General features: G+C 58.0%; 2 protein-coding genes across 4 annotated transcripts in view; both read left to right on the forward strand.

Moving 5' to 3' along the window:
• NUP62 (nucleoporin 62) overlaps positions 1–4,496 on the forward strand; it is a 26,608-nt gene extending 22,112 nt beyond the window's left edge. For 2 of the 3 annotated variants that reach the window (XM_024768656.1, XM_024768657.1), the window contains exons 2-3: positions 807–892; positions 1,007–4,495. In XM_024768656.1, the coding sequence (XP_024624424.1) occupies positions 871–892; positions 1,007–2,535 (1,551 nt within the window). In that variant the 5' untranslated portion in view covers positions 807–870 and the 3' untranslated portion in view covers positions 2,536–4,495. Of the gene's footprint in view, positions 1–806; positions 948–1,006 lie in introns of those variants that run through there. The other variant, XM_024768655.1, reaches the window with a different exon arrangement.
• A 3,057-nt stretch (positions 4,497–7,553) lies between these two features.
• Positions 7,554–17,279, forward strand: IL4I1 (interleukin 4 induced 1). Its single transcript, XM_024768658.1, has 7 exons — positions 7,554–7,738; positions 11,502–11,740; positions 12,428–12,540; positions 13,124–13,325; positions 15,391–15,459; positions 15,803–15,939; positions 16,349–17,279. The coding sequence occupies exons 1-7, from the start codon at positions 7,660–7,662 to the stop codon at positions 17,274–17,276; spliced, it is 1,767 nt and encodes a 588-aa protein (XP_024624426.1). The 5' UTR covers positions 7,554–7,659; the 3' UTR covers positions 17,277–17,279.
• The last annotated feature ends 144 nt before the right edge of the window (positions 17,280–17,423 follow it).

Here is a 17,423-nt window from a genome sequence, read left to right on the forward strand (position 1 = left end):
CATCACCTCCCGGTGCTCATCCTCTGTGCCCTGCACCTGCAGGTGGAGGAGGCCCCTCTGTAGCACCTGGAGAGAAACCCGGGGGAGATCTCTTGGCCGACTCGTGTCTCCGTGTCCACTTGTACCAGTCTCTGCGGCCGGGGACGCCAAGCGCACTGATTGAGCAGTCGGGTCTCATGCCCACCCCTGAGTTAGAAGGAGGGCGAGGGACTGCGCCAGCATGCCCTGCATCCTCCTAAATGGTGTGGGGTGTGCATAGGGGGGACCTTTGGCACCCAAGGCCCTGACGTACGGCTCAGCATCCCGGGACCCGTCTCTCTGTGAGGTCCAGAAGGGCACGTGGGGGGTGGCACTGTGCGTAATCAGCCTACCCCCACCCACCTGCAGTCAGCAGGGAGGCCTGCGGAGCAGGTCCCAAAGGCGCTTGTGGGCCTCTAGCCCCGCTCGCCAGAAGCGCCTCGAATCCGACCTCCTCCTCAGGGGCTGAGGTTGGTTCAGGCACCCGCTCTTCGGCCTTCCCCTCCTTGGCAGCAGGGCTCCCGCTGGTGCTGGCTGTGGCCGTGAGCGGCCCAAGCACCTCCAGCTCCTAGTGCTTGACCCCCGGGACGGGCTGTGCATCCCGATCCTTCTTTACTAGTTTAGCAGGGCCTGGTTAGGCTACACATTGAGAAGAGGATGGGTAGCTGCTTGATCAGAATTATCGAGTCCTGCCACCCTGCAGACGGATCCGTCATACCGCTGAGGTTGCCTTTCCAAAACTGTCATCTGATCATGTCACTTCCTCTGCTTTGAAAAATCTTTCCAAGGTTGCAGACACCGGTGGATTTGCTTTGGGAGCCGGAGTAGCTGCTGCCACCAGAGTCTGGAGCCATGAGCGGGTTTAATTTTGGAGGCACTGGGGCCCCCACAGGCGGGTTCACCTTTGGCGCTGCAAAGACAGCAACAACCACGCCTGCTACGGGGTTTTCTTTCTCCACGTCTGGCACCGGCGGGTTTAATTTTGGAGGCACTGGGGCCCCCACAGGCGGGTTCACCTTTGGCGCTGCAAAGACAGCAACAACCACGCCTGCTACGGGGTTTTCTTTCTCCACGTCTGGCACCGGCGGGTTTAATTTTGGGACTCCCTCCCAGCCAGCCGCGAGCACCCCTTCCACCAGCCTGTTCTCACTCACCACCCAGGCTCCGGCGACACAGACCCCAGGATTCAGTTTTGGAACCACAACTCCTACAGCAGGAGCAACCGGATTTTCCTTAGGGATCAACAGCCCAAAGCTAAACTTGAGCGGCACAGCTGCCACCCCAGCCACGACGCAGCCCAGCGGCTTTGGGCTCGGCGGCAGCACCCTCACCAATGCCATCTCGAGCGCTGTCACGTCAGCCCAGGGCACGGCGCCCACCGGCTTTGTGTTTGGCCCTACCATCACGTCTGCTGCCCCGTCCACCACACCTGGGGGCTTCTCATTCACAGGTGGAGGCACGTCCCAGACTGGGACCTCCGGCTTCAACATTGGCTCCATGGGGAGTTCGGCCCAGCCCACGGCCCTCACCGGGCTGCCCTTCACGCCAGCCACGCCAGTGGCCACTGGAGCAGGGGCCACACAGCCGGCTGCTTCCGCACCCACCGCCACTACCGCCAGTGCTGGGCCCTCGCTCTTTGCCTCGCTGGCAAACGCTCCAGCCTCGTCTGCTGCCACCGGGCTCTCCCTTTGTGCCCCAGCCACCACGGCAGGGACGCCCGGAGTGGGGACGTTGGGCTTCAGCCTGAAGGCCCCTGGAGCAGCTTCTACCACCTCCACGGCGACGACCACCACCTCCACCACTGCCACCACCGGCTTCTCCTTGAATATAAAACCACTGGCTCCAGCTGGGATCCCCAGCAACACAGCGGCCTCCGGGACCGCCCCAGCCGGCCCCAGTGCAGCCACCGGGGTGTCCGCCAGCCCCGTGATGACCTACGCCCAGCTGGAGAGTCTGATCAACAAGTGGAGCCTGGAGCTGGAGGACCAGGAACGGCACTTCTTACAGCAGGCCACGCAGGTCAACGCCTGGGACCGCACGCTGATCGAGAACGGGGAGAAGATCACCACCCTCCACCGCGAGGTCGAGAAGGTGAAGCTGGACCAAAAGAGGCTGGACCAGGAGCTTGACTTCATCCTGTCTCAGCAGAAGGAGCTGGAGGACCTGCTGAGCCCGCTGGAGGAGTCGGTTAAGGAGCAGAGCGGGACGGTGTACCTGCAGCACGCCGACGAGGAGCGAGAGAAGACCTACAAGCTGGCCGAGAACATCGACGCACAGCTGAAGCGCATGGCCCAGGACCTCAAGGACATCATCGAGCATCTGAACACGTCAGGGGGCCCCGCTGACACCAGCGACCCGCTGCAGCAGATCTGCAAGATCCTCAACGCGCATATGGACTCGCTGCAGTGGATCGACCAGAACTCGGCCCTGCTGCAGAGGAAGGTGGAGGAGGTGACCAAGGTGTGCGAGGGCCGCCGCAAGGAGCAGGAGCGCAGCTTCCGCATCACCTTCGACTGAGCCACTGCCCCGAGGGTGCACAGCGGGGCTGGGGACATGCAGCTACTGTCCCGTTTGGGGTTGCAGTGAAATACATGTTTGTTTGTTTCTTTCTTTCAAACAGTCGTGCTGTTGAGAGAACTGTTCTGTGGTTAGACTTTCCACCTTAGCGAATAGAAAGGATTCTCAGAGCTCCGGTCCAGGCAGCAGCCTCGCAGGTGTGGTGTTTGTGTGTCCTAGACTCTCCATCTACTACAACCACCCACCTCCAAGAGCTGGAGAAGCACTGAGCTGCCTGAGAACCACTTGTCTCCCAGCCGGGGTGCCACGTGGCCACCCTGTCCAACACACAGTCATAGGTGCAGGGAGAAAAGACTACGGTTGAAGAATCTCCATCCTCAAGGAGCCAGCAGCCTGGTATAAGTGTAACCAGTATAGAGAAGTGACTTGTGAATGGAACGGACAGTGGGACATAGAATTTCAAAGGAGGAGAGATAGGTCAGATGAGGGACTTGAATGAGGTGTTGAGAAAAGAGGTCTCACCTTGCCTGGCTGACACACCTCCTCGTCCTCGTCTCCTTATCTCAGGCTTCTCCTCCGGGAAGCCCTCTCAGCCACCCTGAAGCTGGGTCAGGTGGCCGCCCTGCATCCTGCGAGCCCCACACCGCACTGAGCTTGCGAGCTCACATCTTCGGTTACACTTGTCACACTGTATTGTGCCGACTGTTTACTTCTGTGCCTCGCCATTAGGTTGTGAGCCCCTGGGGGCAGGGACTGTTTCTTGTTCCCCTTGTGTCACACTTGTCAAACAGGTGAACAGTAGAGATGAAACCAGCATAAAACATTAGTCCACAGGATGCCTGTTAAGTGGCCAGGGTGCCAGAGGTGGCCACAGACTTGATTCTGAACCTCCCAAAGCCAAAGCAAACCTAGTCAGTTGCAGTGAGATAGACCCACGGTGTGCAGAAGGCAGAAGCCAGCCAGCTGTATCCCAGGTGTCTTTTGTATTTGTCTCTACGCTCTGCTGCACTGAAATACCTACGGCTGTCTGTTGCGTTTCTAAATAAAATAAAGTTTATAGTGGAATAAAAAAGCTGCTGTTAATGTGGATAACTTAGCAGAAGGTTGGGAAAAGAGCAGGTTCCAGATCAAGTGGGATGCCATTTGTCTGAAATTCAGAAGCAAGCAAACCTAAATGCACTGCCGAGGCGTGCACACACGTACACTCACACATACACGTGTTCACAACGTGGCTTCCTCTGGTGCTGATGGCAGGAGAGGAGCAGGGGGGGAAACCCGTTATAGCTGGGTCATATCTTCCAGTACATGGAAATATCCAGTCATCTGTCACCATCCCCAAGGCGTGTCATCAGCGGCACTCCTCTCCCTGTTACCTGGGGCTGGCCAGAGGGTTCTAATTGTGCAACAGTGGGCAACAGGTAAAGCTGGGCTGCAGCTTTGTATCGGGTGATTTCCAGATACTGGCCTGACGTTCTCCCTCTGACCCTGGCCCCTGTAGGCGCTAGTGATGCCGAGCGCTCAGATCTTGCTCCTGGTTCAGGGCGTTGGAAGTCTGCCCTCCAGCCTCCCTCAGCCTGTGCCACACTAAGCCGTGTTTTGGCTAAGGAGGGCCCAAGGACACTGGACATGTATGGGCCAGTTTCCCAAAGTCATGATCATGAGTCATTTCCTCAGGCCATCTTGGGCTTCTAAGAACCACTGTCCCATCCCAGCAGAAGCCATGGAAGAGGGAGGGGAACGAGCTAGAGGAGGGAGACCCCAGCAACCCCAGTTGCTTCTCTCTGAAGGCTCTGGCCCCTGCAACAGTGGCCCTTTGTGCCATCTGTGAGCCGTGACTTCATCCGGGACCCGTATCTGACTCACTCACCTAAGCTGAGGAGAGATAGGGAGGCCTTGAGTCCCCTTAGAAAGTAGGAAGTAGTGCTTTACCTACATGTATTCATTCAGCATCCATCTTTGGAGTACCTACTACCTACCAGATCCTGATCTAGCATTGGGGTTTCAAAAATGGAAGGACAGGGCTTCCCTGGTGGCACAGTGCAACGTTGAGAGTCCGCCTGCCGATGCAGGGGACACGGGTTCCTGCCCCGGTCTGGGAGGATCCCACATGCCGCAGAGCGGCTGGGCCCGCGAGCCATGGCCGCTGAGCCTGCGCGTCCGGAGCCTGTGCTCCGCAACGGGAGAGGCCACAACAGGGAGAGGCCCACGTACCGCAAAAAAAAAAAAAAAAAATGGAACGATAATTCTCTGTGCATGAGGTCACTGGCAGGGGCCATACAATCTTGATAAGAAAAAAAAAATTCCTTGAGCTTGCATTTCCAATGCATATACCTGTTACTTTGCATATTAAACATTAGTGGAGCTTAATTACTTTCTTATAGTTGTATTTTTTTAAATAAAAACAAATTGAAGTTCTAATATTTTCCTCCCACACCCCAAGGGATCTCGGCACCCCACTTTGAAGAACACAAGCGATTATAATAATTCGACACAACAGCTGTGTCAGAGTGGGGGCTCCCGTGCTTGGGCACCATGGGGGGAATGGCTCCAGTGGCTTCCTGGGGGAGCCAGGGGCGTTCCCAAGATTGCAATAGGGTCAGCAGCTGACTGGGTACCACCCCGCGGATGCTGGCTTCATTGTAATTGCAGTTTCCCTTTCTAGGAAGAAAACAGATGCATTTCCTTGTCAGTCCAGACAAATGGCCTCTCCTTAAGTTCCTCTTCATTAATTAACAAGACAAGCGTGGTGACTAAATTCGCAGTCAGAGGCTTTTAAAGGTGAATCTCTCCCTCAGTAAGCTGTTACGGCATTTCTTCTCCCTGTTTAGGAGTAAGAGTGGCAACTGTGGGTTTATGGTTATGGCTCGCTTTTCATCTCCAAGACACCCTCAAACAACTGCCTCCGTTATGGCCCGGCCCTTTCCCCAGGATGATGCCCCTGCCTCATCTGGCACAGGTGGGGATCAAAGAGTCAGATGTTGGGGCTTCCCTGGTGGTGCAGTGGTTGAGAGTCCGCCTGCCGATCCAGGGGAGACGGGTTCGTGCCCCAGTCCGGGAAGATCCCACATGCCGTGGAGCGGCTGGGTCGGTGAGCCATGGCCGCTGAGCCTGCGCGTCCGGAGCCTGTGCTCCGCAACGGGAGAGGCCACAACAGTGAGAGGCCCGCGTACCGCCAAAAAAAAAAAAAGGAGTCAGATGTTTGAAACAACCAGAGATTTCCAGAGGTCGAGCAGCCTTATCTCCAAAGGGAAGTTGAAACAAATGAGTCTCAAGCAGTGGTGTGCTGGTAGCAGTCAGCCCTCCAGGGTCAGGGAAAGCCCTGACCGATAGCTTATGCCCATTCCCATGGTGTAAATTCTGCCACTATGGCTGATTTCAAGCCACCAAGATAAAGTCACCAAACACAAATTTGGGAAATTGACACACACTGTGTAGATGCAACTAATTCACCTCAAGAGTATATATGTAATAGTAAAAGGTAATCAGATAATTAAGGGATGAATTTTGAGTAAATAAAATTAATAAAATTAATTGTAAATAATAATGGCTCGCAAAACAAAACCAAAAAAGAGATCCGAAAATTAAATGGTCGGCTCTCGTGAATAGGTGTGAGCCAGCTCCAGCACACCACTGCTCCCAGGGTTTTCAGTCGACCTCAGAATTGCCTTGGTGCATTAAAAGTCTGCCCTCAGACCAGCAGCTCTCTGCAGAACTTCCCAGGAACAAAATCCCTCACCCTCAGAAGTCAGGTTTGCTTGTGGACACCAGCCAACCCCCAGCCAGACCTAACTGTCCTGAGCCGCCCCTGGGCCTCTCCCACAGCCCTCACACACCTTGGCACTGGTCACTTCACACTCCAGAGACCCACCTGGGCGCTACCCACACCTTGCCTCCAGACACCATCCTGGTTCAACCCCATGACCTGCTTTCCCCGAGGCAGAGCCCAGGTGTGCTGCTCTGCTAGGCTCAGGCCTAGCCTGGGGCCATGGGGCCACATCAGACCCCACCCCTGGGTTATAAGAACATAGACCCCCAAATCCACTGAACTGAAAGTGACACTTCCTGTCAAAGATACTCAGTATCACTCAGGTGCAGTGTGGGCTCTGTGAATGTTGATTCAAACCAACTGTTAAAAGAAAAAAAAGTTTTGATGGGACTTCCCTGGTGGTCCAGTGGTTGAGACTACGCGCTACCAGTGCAGGGGACACAGGTTCGATCCCTGGTCGGGGAACTAAGATCCTGCATGCCGCATGGCGTGGCCCAAAGAAAAAAAAAAACATGTTTTGAGATAATCAGGGAAGTGTAAGCATTGATTTAATATCATTTTTAAATATGATAATGGTATTGGAGTTTTATTTTTGAAAAGGCAAATAAGTTCTTATCTTTTTTAAATTAATTTGTATTGGAGTATAGTTGATTTACAATGTTGTGTTATTTTCTGCTATACAGCAAAGTGAATCAGTTTTACATATACATAAATCCACTCTTTTAGATTCTATTCACATACGTCATTACAGAGTACTGAGTTCCCTGTGCCATACAGTAGGTCTTAATTAGTTATCTATTTTATATATAGCAGTGTATATATGTCAGTCCCAAACTCCCAATTTATCCCTCCCACCAAGTTCTGTTCTTTTAGCGCAGAGGTTGGCAAACTGTGACCCCACTTCCCATTTTTGTAAGTAAAGTTTATTGGAACACAACCACACCCATCCATTTACATGCTGTGACTGCTGGGAGGACAGAGTTGAGTAGGCGAGGTGGAGACCACGTGGCCCCAAAAGCCTCAGATGTTTATAGAAAAAGTTTGCCGACTTCTGTCTTACAGAAACATCCTCAAGTATTCACCTACAAAAATGATAATATGTCTGGGGTTTGCTGTAAAATAATCAGTGGGGGAGGGAGAAAGTGTAAATGAAACAAGATAGGCTATGAGGCGATGAATGCACCTGGCTTCATCATCCTAATATATGTTTGAAATTTTCCGTAATAAAAAACTTTCGAGAAGGGAGCATCTGCGCTCCACAGCCTCCCAACTGCTCTGATCCCACACCAGGACCCTGGCATCTCTGGTCTAACAAGGGAATCGGGACAGAGCCAGCACCACTCAGCCCGGTTTCGCATATGCCCAACGATGACTTCTGTCCCGGGCTAACCAGAAAGGCCATGGGCGCTGAGAGAGCCCGCCAGAGCCAGCCATGCAGTGAGTGCCCCCCCATCAGAGCCCTGGGGTTCTGGAAACTGGGGAAGGAGGGGCAAGGGGGCTCTGAGGGAAGGGGGCCCCTGTCTAGGGGTCAGGCCAGAGATCAGGGCCTCAAGTAGGTCTGTCCTCTGCCCTCTGCACCCCTCCCCATCCAGGTCTGGACCCCCGACTTCTGTCTGGGGCCCTTGGTATCCCCTGGGTAGGCCCTGCCCTCCTCTGAGACTCGGTGAAAGTTTTAATACTGACCACTCAGGGTCTTTGGACTGACTCAGAGGAAAGAATATATATAAGGCACTAGCCCTGTCCATTGCCCATCTCTGTGGCCAGCATCACTAGTAGCTGCCCTGAGGGGCCACAGAGGGCCCCCCGGGGGGGGGCGGGAGCGGGGCCAGGTCTCTGGCTGCTTCGGATGTGACCTAACCCCGTTAGAACTGTCATTGTGGTTCTAGAAGCCAGCCAAATAAGGTAGGGTTTTCTCCCTAGAGACAATTTTTACCTGAAAGGGTTGAAAAAGCCCCAGGTCTTTCCCACCATCTGCCCCCACCCTCAGTTCTCGCTGTGTGTCCTGTATCTCCTACTCACAAGCTTAGGAAACCTAACCTAATCCAAACCACTCTTTCTCATGACCCTAAGTCATACCCTAATACCGTAAATTCAACCCTAACACGAATCTCTGATTTATCAGGAATGAGTCTGGAAGATCCAGTTATTTCTACCAAAGCAACCCCCAAATTACTCATTATCTCTTGACCCCAAAACAACCTTTGGTGTACGGCCTTCCAGCATGTCTTTTCCTGCCAACTGTACCGTGGACCGTATCTGGCCACTCTTGGGTGTTCCACCCAGCATCAACCAAACCCTAAGCCAGGGCGATTCTGCCTCCCCTTCCTCTGGGAATGGTTGGCGATGTCTAGAGACATTTGTAGCTGTTAAGCCTTGAGGGGCAAGTGCTACTGGCATCTAGTGGGTAGAGGCCAGTGATGCTACTCAACATCCTACAATGCACAGGACCTTCCTCACAAAAACGGTCCCAGCTGCATAGCACCGACACGGAGAGCCCCTACCCGGGCCCCATCCCCGGTCCACGAGCCTGAGCTAACCAAGTGTTAGCCATCCTGGAGCCGGGCTGCTGGGATCAAACACAGGTTGTGCCCCTTCTTAGCTGGTGCCTGATCTGGGCCCCAGTTTTCTCCACTGTAAAATGGGGACAGCTCAACCCACCCTGTCAGAGTTGTCACTGGAGTCAATGAAGTAGAACGTGTAGCGTGTCAGGCACGCAGTACTCAGCAGGACCCACCGTCACTTTATCAGCATCCAGGAGGCTGAGCAGGCCTTGCCCTCGTAGCCTCCAAGAGTCCTGCTCGCCTCCCCACCTGACTGCTTGCATGGGGTCTCTGGGGTAAGGCTGCACGCCTTCCACAGAGTCCAGGGGGTGAACTGGGGGTGTGCCCGGAGCCGGGGGGACTGTGAACAGAGACCCTGTGCAGGAGAGACCAGGGGGTCAACCCAGGGACCCCAGGAGGGCCCCCCCTAGATGCTCTGCGGACCAACACTCCTTGCCCAGACATGCCCTGGGAGCCCCTTGGCTCTGCCCTTTCTGCTTCCATATTCTTGCTGCTCCCTTTCTCTGTGTGGGACATTGCCATGAGGCCGTAGAGCAGAGGGGCCTCTGGGAAGGGGACGGGGTGGGGGCAGGGACCTGGGATCAGGTGGACTCCCAGCTCTGCTGTTTCCCACTGTGGGACCCGGGGCAAGTGCCTTCCCCGCCGCGGGCCAGGTTCCCCTCCCTCACAAGGTGTGTAAGGTCCTGACGAGATGGCACGCCAACCCTCCACGTCATTGTGAATAAAGCAGGCGGGGTCTGCGATAGGAAGGCCTGCCAGCTCTGAGGCCTGTGCAAGTCCTGGGGTCCGCCCCTGCCCAACCCCTGGCCACCTCTGAGCCTCAGATTCCTCCTCTACCCAGGGCAGAGCTCTGAGCACAGGCCACCTCAGAGAGCGGCAACCCTCTCGCTGCTGGTTTTTGCTGACTCGCGCCCTTGGCTTTCTCTCAGTGTCCAGCTCACTGATTTTGTTTCCTTCTTGGTCACCGCCTTCCCACCCACATCAGATGTTTTCTGACTCACTGGTATGCACCCCCTCCAACCCCGTACCTCCATCAAACCACATCACTCTTTGATTTACTGTTTGGATTTTCCCAACTGGTTGCTGCAGAGGACCTGCCGCCCTCTGGCTTTTCTCCTTAGCACTCGCCTGGTGCTCTCTCCTCCAACCCCAAGAAAAATCCCCAAGATTGCCTCTCCCCACCCCCTTCAAGGGACCCACCATATGTCCCCTTGGCTAAAGTCCCGAAGCCATGAGCCCCATAGGGGCTCCTTGGAGCCGGGTCACCCTGTTCTCACTGCCTGCCCCTCGCCCCTGAGGAGAAAAGGGCCCACGGACAGTGGGTGGCCAAAGCCAGGGAGAGAGACAGAAGCACTCAACACTTTCTCCGAGGTGCCCCCCGCCGAAGCCCTAGCCTGAGCCGAGCGTCACAGTGGTTCTCAGCGCAGGGGGGACGGGCTCCTTGTGCAGGGCTGGGGTTGAGGGGGCCTTCACTGAATCCCTCTAGCACCCCCGCGGCGGCAGCAGCTGGCATTTCCTAAGAAGCAGCTTCTAGTACTGACCCGGCTGCTGTTTCCAGGGCCCCGACCTGGATTCACTGCCTACTCCCACCAGCACAGGAGCGGCCCCCCCTTGACAGATGACACCGGAGCCAAAGAGAGGGGAAGGCCTGCTCCAAGTCCCTCCTGGCATGTGCCAGACTCAGGACCCAGGCAGGCTGGCCCAGAGCTCGTGCCACCGACCACGAGCTGCTGCGAGTCCCCTGCTGTGCCCGTTTCACTGAGCTCAGAGCGGACTTGTGGCGGGGTCCAGCGAGGGCCCTCCAGAGCACAGGGACGGCTGACTCAGAGAAGGACTCAGAGGCTGTCGCAGGGCACACGCAGTCCCAAGGTCAGAGGCCGCTTCTCCCCCTGCTCTGAGAATGAAAGGCAAAGAGGGCAGACACAGGGGCCCTGCGATCAGATCAGGGGGACCAAGGGCTCGGGCAGGCCAGACTGATTTGCTTCCTCCCGACCCCTTCCCCCGCTGCCGCGCCCCCTCAACTAGACTCTGAGCATCTGACCCGCCCCCAAGAAAAGGAGTTTCATTTCCCACAGCTGGATTTCCCAAAAGGGAGGGGAGGGCGGGGCTCGGCTCAGTTTAAGGGCCCAGACGGGACACGGCAGACAGGTGGAGGGGACAGAGGAGAGATGAGGTGCTAATGCCTGCGGAGACTGAGGTAGCGAGGAGGCTGCAGAGAGACTGGGCCCCACGGAAACAGATGGGGAGACAGGGCTGAGCAGGGCAGATAAGGGAGAAACAGGGAGACCCAGAGGAGGTGAGAGAAAGGGGGGACAGAGAAGAGAGACAGGAGAGGAGGGCAGACAGGTGAGCAGAGACCAGGAGCCGGCTAGCCCGGGATCAGGGGACACACACGTGTAGAGAGACCAGGGCCATAGTGGGGAGGGCTGAGGTGGGCGCGGGGCAGCCCACAGTGGGCCAGGCTTGGGGGGACACAGGCTCCTGTCACAGTGGCCCTGCTTCCCCTCCAACCCAGATAACATCTCCCCCAGAGAGACATGGACTCCTTGGGTAAGTAAGCAGCGGAGGGGGCAGAACCCGCTTTTCTCTCCCCACATACCCGCTGAGCTGCCCGCTGACCCTGTCCTTCTTCCCCCCAGCCTGCCGCCTCCTCACCCTGGTCCCCATCCTCCTCAGCCTGGCGGCCTCCCTGGACTGGCAAACTGCCCAGAGCCACGACCCCTTCGAGAAATGTATGCGGGACCCCGACTATGAGCAGCTGCTCAGAGTCCTGACCTTGGGCCTCAATCGGACCTCAAAGCCCCAGAGGGTGACTGTGGTTGGTGCAGGCGTGGCTGGGTTGTTGGCCGCCAAGGTGCTCAGCGATGCTGGACACAAGGTGAGAAGTGCTGCTTGCTGTCTACCTTGAGTCTTTCCTGCTGCGGCTGGGAGTCCTGGGTACAGGGACCTGGCCACGTCCCTGTTGAGGGGTGGGGGTGATGGGAGGCGGAGAGAGGGAGCTATGCTTTCCTTGTGGTCAGGGGAGCGAGGCCTGGAACCCTCTGCTCTAACATGAAACCCAGAGGGAACATGTGTCTGTGCTGAGGGCTTTGACTTTCCCTGCCCCACTCTCATCCTGGAGGAAAGTCCCTTGAAACCTCTTCCAACTTCCTGGGAGGAATTTGTGTTGGTGGAGATGGAAACTCCACACAAGGGGAAGTGCCCCCTGAAGTCTAACCACTGTCCCTCTCACTGAAATCCAAGAATGAGTATAGGCCAGGCCAGTGGCTTCGGTACACACAAGAAATCTCCCCACTCCTTGAGCTGGGAAGTCCCTCTGAAATCTGGCCAGCGGCCTTCCTGCTGCAGTCTGGAAATTGTCACATTGTACATGTTCACTATGACTTTCTGTTCTCCCACCAGCCCCTCCCACCTCCCCATAAAAAAAAGATCCTTCTTTCATCTCCATCTGTGCTGCTGTGGGGATGGAAGATTGGGTGGGTGCGGCGTGGGGGCTGCGACAGGGTGGAGATGGGGAGTCAGTGGGAGGAGCTAAAGCACCTGCTTGTTGCCCATCGTCCCTCAGGTCACCATCCTGGAGGCAGACAACAGGATTGGGGGCCGAATCTTCACCTACCGGGACCGGAAGACCGGCTGGACTGGGGAGCTGGGAGCCATGCGCATGCCCAGCTCGCACAGGTGGGGCCTGACCTGGGGGCCAGGCAGGCACAGGGCCACCCCAGCCCCTACCTCTGAGCCCAGGCTCAACCAGATTCCCAACTCAATCACTGCTCCAGTGCCAGCACGAACCTCAACTCTGACCCCAAACCTGGCGCCCCAGTAAAGTCAGGCCTAGACCCAACCTCCAGCTCTGTCCTTTTCCTGACTGACACTTCCGGGCCTCCCGGCTCCAGCCCCACCACTGAACCCCTGAAGTGCTCAGGCCACTGCGTCCAGCCCTTCCAGACCCCCAGCTCTATCTTCCCGACCCTGGTCCTTTCCCCATCCCCAGCTCCCACCCCCATCCAACACAGCTTTGTCCCCATTCCTACTTGATCCCCAGTGAAAGCCACCTCCCCCTCCAAACCCAGTCCTGAAGTGTGCCGCCCTCAGCCTTCCAGCCTTGTTCCCCTTTCATTCCCGTCCCTGGCACTGAGGACCCCCAATCTAGCCCAGCTCCAGCCTCATGCCCAGCCCCAAGCCCCGTCCCCCCCTGCCCCCCCCCCCCCCCTCCCCATCACCTCCCCCGCCCGACCCTCACCAGTGGCTCCCACTCCCTCAGGATCCTCCATGCGCTCTGCAAGAGCCTGGGACTCAATCTGACCAAATTCACCCAGTACGACGAGAACACGTGGACGGAGGTGAATGAGGTGAAGCTGCGGAACTACGTGGTGGAGAAGATGCCTGAGAAGCTGGGCTACAAGCTGCATCCCAAGGAGAAGGGCCACTCGCCCGAAGAAATCTACCAGATGGCTCTCAACAGGGTAGGCGTGACCGCGAGCCCTGCAGCCCTGTCCCCCTGCCCCTGTCCTCCACGCTGTGGTGTCCCATGCCCTTTCCTTCTCCTGGCCTAGCTTTCCTTTTCCCATTCCTTCTGGTTTCCCATCACTGGCTCTTCCATCTTTAGTTTCCCCATAAGCCCTGCTGATCCCCATCTCCCATCCCCTTCTCACTCATACACTGGCCAGAACAACCTCACCTTTCTACACCTTTGGGGTCTTTTGTTGGTTTGTTTTGGTTTTTTTTAGGCTGCGTCATTCGGCCCGTGGGATGTGGGATCTTAGTTCCCCGACTAGGGATTGAATCCATGACCCCTGTATTGGGAGCTCAGAGTCTTAACCACTGGACCGCCAGGGAAGTCCCTCTACACCTTTGGTTTAAACTATGATCTGTGGGCTTGTTTTCCAGGTCCATCTCCTGAGACCCAGACCTATGTCTGTCTCCCCCTGGCCATCCCCCAGGACCCTCCAGCTCCCACTGAGCTCGGCGGCAGCTTCCCTGAACCCACTCAGATTCCTGGGTTCCCCCAACTCACAACAGTGCCATCATCACCACCCCCAGTCACGAAGCAGAACTCCAGGGGCCATCCTCGCTTCCTGCCTTCCCTGTCAGGTCCCAGCTCCATCCGTCCTGCCCTCGACTGTCTCACACTGTTCCTACCTCTCTGTCCCCCCAGCTCCAGCCCCAGCTCAGGCCTGGACCTCTCCCTGCATCCTCACCCTGGCCCACCCTGCTCACAGCCCCCTGTGCTCCCTAGCACCTCAGCCTCAGTTTGAAGCCCTGAGCAGTCTGGTCTCTCCCACTCCTTTAGCCCCATCTTCTCTCCAAGAAATTTTTATTGCCCACCCCAAACTCTCATGGTGGCCCAAACACCTTCGGCTCTGTACTCCTTCGTTTGCACTATGCTTGTCCACCGTCCCACACCCATGCCACTGACCCTGCCTGGAAGGCCTTTTCCTTTTCCCACCCAGGGAACCCTTTTCATCCCTCAAGAACCAGCTCCAGTGTCCCCTCCTCCAGGCAGCCTTCCCTGATGCCCTCAGGGAGGAGCCAGCCTAAGCCTCCTATGGGAGCTCCTAATTGTCCATCTCCTCTCGTGGACCAGGGTGGGCACTTAGTCCAGGCCATTTCTGTGCCCTGGCAGTGCCCAGTTTAAGGAGCCTAGGGAAATGTGAGGGGAAGGGTGAGTGAGTGAGTGAGTGAGTGAGTGAAGGGACACCTCCTTTGGGGAGTTCCCTGGCCACAAGAGAGAAGCCAGGTGGACAAAGGAGAGGGCTGAAAACAGAGGGCAGCGAGGCTTCCGGGAGGGGATGAGGCTTGAACAAAGTGGTGAATGATGACCAGTTGGGTGCCCGGCAAAGATGAGGGGGGTGAGCAGGTGCAGGGGCGTGGAGGTGGGGGAGACCCGAGGGTGGTCTGGGCACTGGACACTGTGCTGTAGACCTGAAGCTGCCCTAAAAGATGGTGACCGAGGGGCTGGCAGGGGCCTTGAACGGCAGGCTGAGGGCTGGAACTCTGCGGCTCCAGGCACTGGGGAGCCACAGAAGGCTGTGGGCAGGCGAGGCGCCGTGAACAAACCCCCGTGAGCAGTCATGCCCTGTCAGGGCTGATGGGTGGGTGGCAGAAGGGACTCCACTTCCGTCTGCGCCCACAATGATCCAGGCGACAGATAATTACCGTCCATAAGGACACAGCGCTGACTGAGACAAATAATTACTGTCCATAAGGACACAGCGCATGGAGCGCACAGGCTGGGACAGAGGCAGACAAAATAACACCCAACCAGGATGAGTGTGACATTGTCCGGTGGACTGAACGCCCGGGGAATGAGGGGTAGGAATGACTCAGGAGGACTTCCCAGGGTGGTGACATAGTTGCAGTGGAGGGCAAGGCTGAGAGCCGAGCACGGGCAACATCCTGGCAGCTTGAACAAGAGAGGTAAATGGCCGGCCGTGGGCAGGAGCAGGAAGAGAAGCCGGGTTTGGACCCCAGGTGGGGCCTCCCCGGTCCTGTCCCCACAGCTCAGCGCCACTGCTTGTCCCTCCACAGGCCATCGAAGATCTCAGGACACTGGGCTGCAGAAAGGCAATGATGAAGTTTGAAAGGCACACGCTCCTGGTGAGTGAGGGCCTCGGTGTCGCTGTCTGAGAAACGATGACAAGGAGGGTGTCCATGGGGCCTCGGGCGGGGAGTCAGAAGGCAGGAAACTGGGACCCCAGGCCTGCCACCTACTCCCTGCCTGACGGGGCTGGACACGCCCCTCTTGGGGCTTCGGTTTCCCTCATCTGTCGCAAGGTGGGGGGGGGCCGTATCGCTGAGGTCCAGGGAACCGCACTAAGCACGGCTGTGTCACTGAACTAAGTAAGAGGCTCCGCAGGGAGCGGCCCCGTGGGATGGGGTACGGAGCCGGCAGGTGCAGCCTGCCTGGGCCCTGACCTGGGTGGGCCACGCCATCCCCCAGGAATACCTCCTCGGGGAGGGAAACCTGAGCCAGCCTGCCGTTCGGCTCCTGGGAGATGTGATGTCCAAGGACGGCTTCTTCTATCTCAGCTTCGCCGAGGCCCTGCGGGCTCACAGCTGCCTCAGCGACCGGCTCAGGTGAGGCGGCGGGCTGGACAGACGCCGGGGGCCGATGGGGCGAGTACGGAGTGGGCGGGGCTGGCGGGGTGGGCGCGGCCTGTAGAGATGGGGGCAGGGGCCCAGGGGGCGGAGAGAGGCGCGCTGGGTCCCGCCACACTCGCCCCCGCATCCCGGTTCCTCCAGGGGAAGAAAGGTACCTGGAGAGTGGCGTGGCCCTGAGGGGACGAGGCGGGGTTCCCGGGTCACACCGCTCTGCTCCCGGGCCTCGGGGGGCCATCGGGGACTGACGAGGGCGGGGGTAGATGAAGGGGTGGGATTAGAGGCAACCGGCAAGTGAGAACTGGAGCGGGGAGCGGGGAGTGTCTGGGGAGGGGCCGCTGCGGAGATGCAGGGCCCGAGAGCCCGTCACGCACCCGCCCCGCCGCAGGTACAGCCGTATCGCGGGCGGCTGGGACCTGTTGCCGCGCGCGCTGCTGAACTCGCTGTCGGGGCCTGTGCTGCTGCACACGCCCGTCGTGGCGATTAAGCAGGGGACGCACGAGGTGAGCGTGTACTTCGAGCCCTCGCGCCGGGCCCGGAATCTGAAGTCCTTGACGGCCGACGTGGTGCTACTGACGGTGAGCGGGCCCGCGCTGCAGCGCATCACCTTCACGCCGCCGCTGACGCTCAAGTGGCAGGAGGCGGTGCGCGCGCTGCATTACATGCCGGCCACCAAGGTGTTCCTGAGCTTCCGCCGGCCCTTCTGGCACGACGAGCATATCGAAGGCGGCCACTCGAGCACCGACCGACCGTCGCGCGTGATATTCTATCCGCCGCCTGGCGAGGGCGCGCTGCTGCTCGCCTCGTACACGTGGTCGGACGCGGCTGCCACGTTCGCTGGCCTGAGCCTGTCCGAAGCCCTGCGCTTGGCGCTCGACGACGTGGCAGCGCTTCACGGGCCCATCGTGTACCGGCTCTGGGACGGCAGCGGCATCGTCAAGCGCTGGGCGGAGGACCCGCACAGCCAGGGCGGCTTCGTGGTGCAGCCCCCGATGCTCTGGCGAACCGACAAGGACGAGGGTCACGAGTACGATTGGGCGGTCCCCCACGGCCGCATTTACTTCGCCGGCGAGCACACGGCCTACCCGCACGGCTGGGTGGAGACGGCCGTCAAGTCGGCACTGCGGGCCGCGGTCTTGATCAACAGCCGGACCAGCAGCTGGAACGACCCCCGGACCATCAACAGCATGGGGCATGTGCACGTGGCGCCCGCCCAGCACCACCCGCGCACCCTCGAAAGGGGGCAGGGCACCCACTCTCCAGCCTTACATGCCGTCACCGCTCCGCACACGACCCAAAAGACGACCCAATATTAAAGTATTTTTGGAAACAGCAGTGTGGTCCCGCCCTCTCCCTGGCTCAGTCGCTTCCCCAGTTTGCAGGGAGCAAAACCATTAGCCCTCGCGGTAGAAGGGGCTGCGCCTATCCTGGAGCCCCAGAAGCTGTCCTACTTCTTCCTGGGC

This window comes from Neophocaena asiaeorientalis, unplaced genomic scaffold (genome assembly GCF_003031525.2).
Source record: "Neophocaena asiaeorientalis asiaeorientalis breed wild unplaced genomic scaffold, Neophocaena_asiaeorientalis_V1.1 scaffold629, whole genome shotgun sequence".
Lineage (NCBI taxonomy): Eukaryota > Metazoa > Chordata > Mammalia > Artiodactyla > Phocoenidae > Neophocaena > Neophocaena asiaeorientalis.

Coding starts and splice junctions, on each gene's coding strand:
- IL4I1 (XM_024768658.1), top strand. CDS start 7,660: ATGCCCAACGATGACTTCTGTCCCGGGCTAACCAGAAAGGCCATGGGC. Junction 13,326..15,390: donor ACCAGATGGCTCTCAACAGG/GTAGGCGTGACC, acceptor GTCCCTCCACAG/GCCATCGAAGATCTCAGGAC. Junction 15,460..15,802: donor TTGAAAGGCACACGCTCCTG/GTGAGTGAGGGC, acceptor GCCATCCCCCAG/GAATACCTCCTCGGGGAGGG.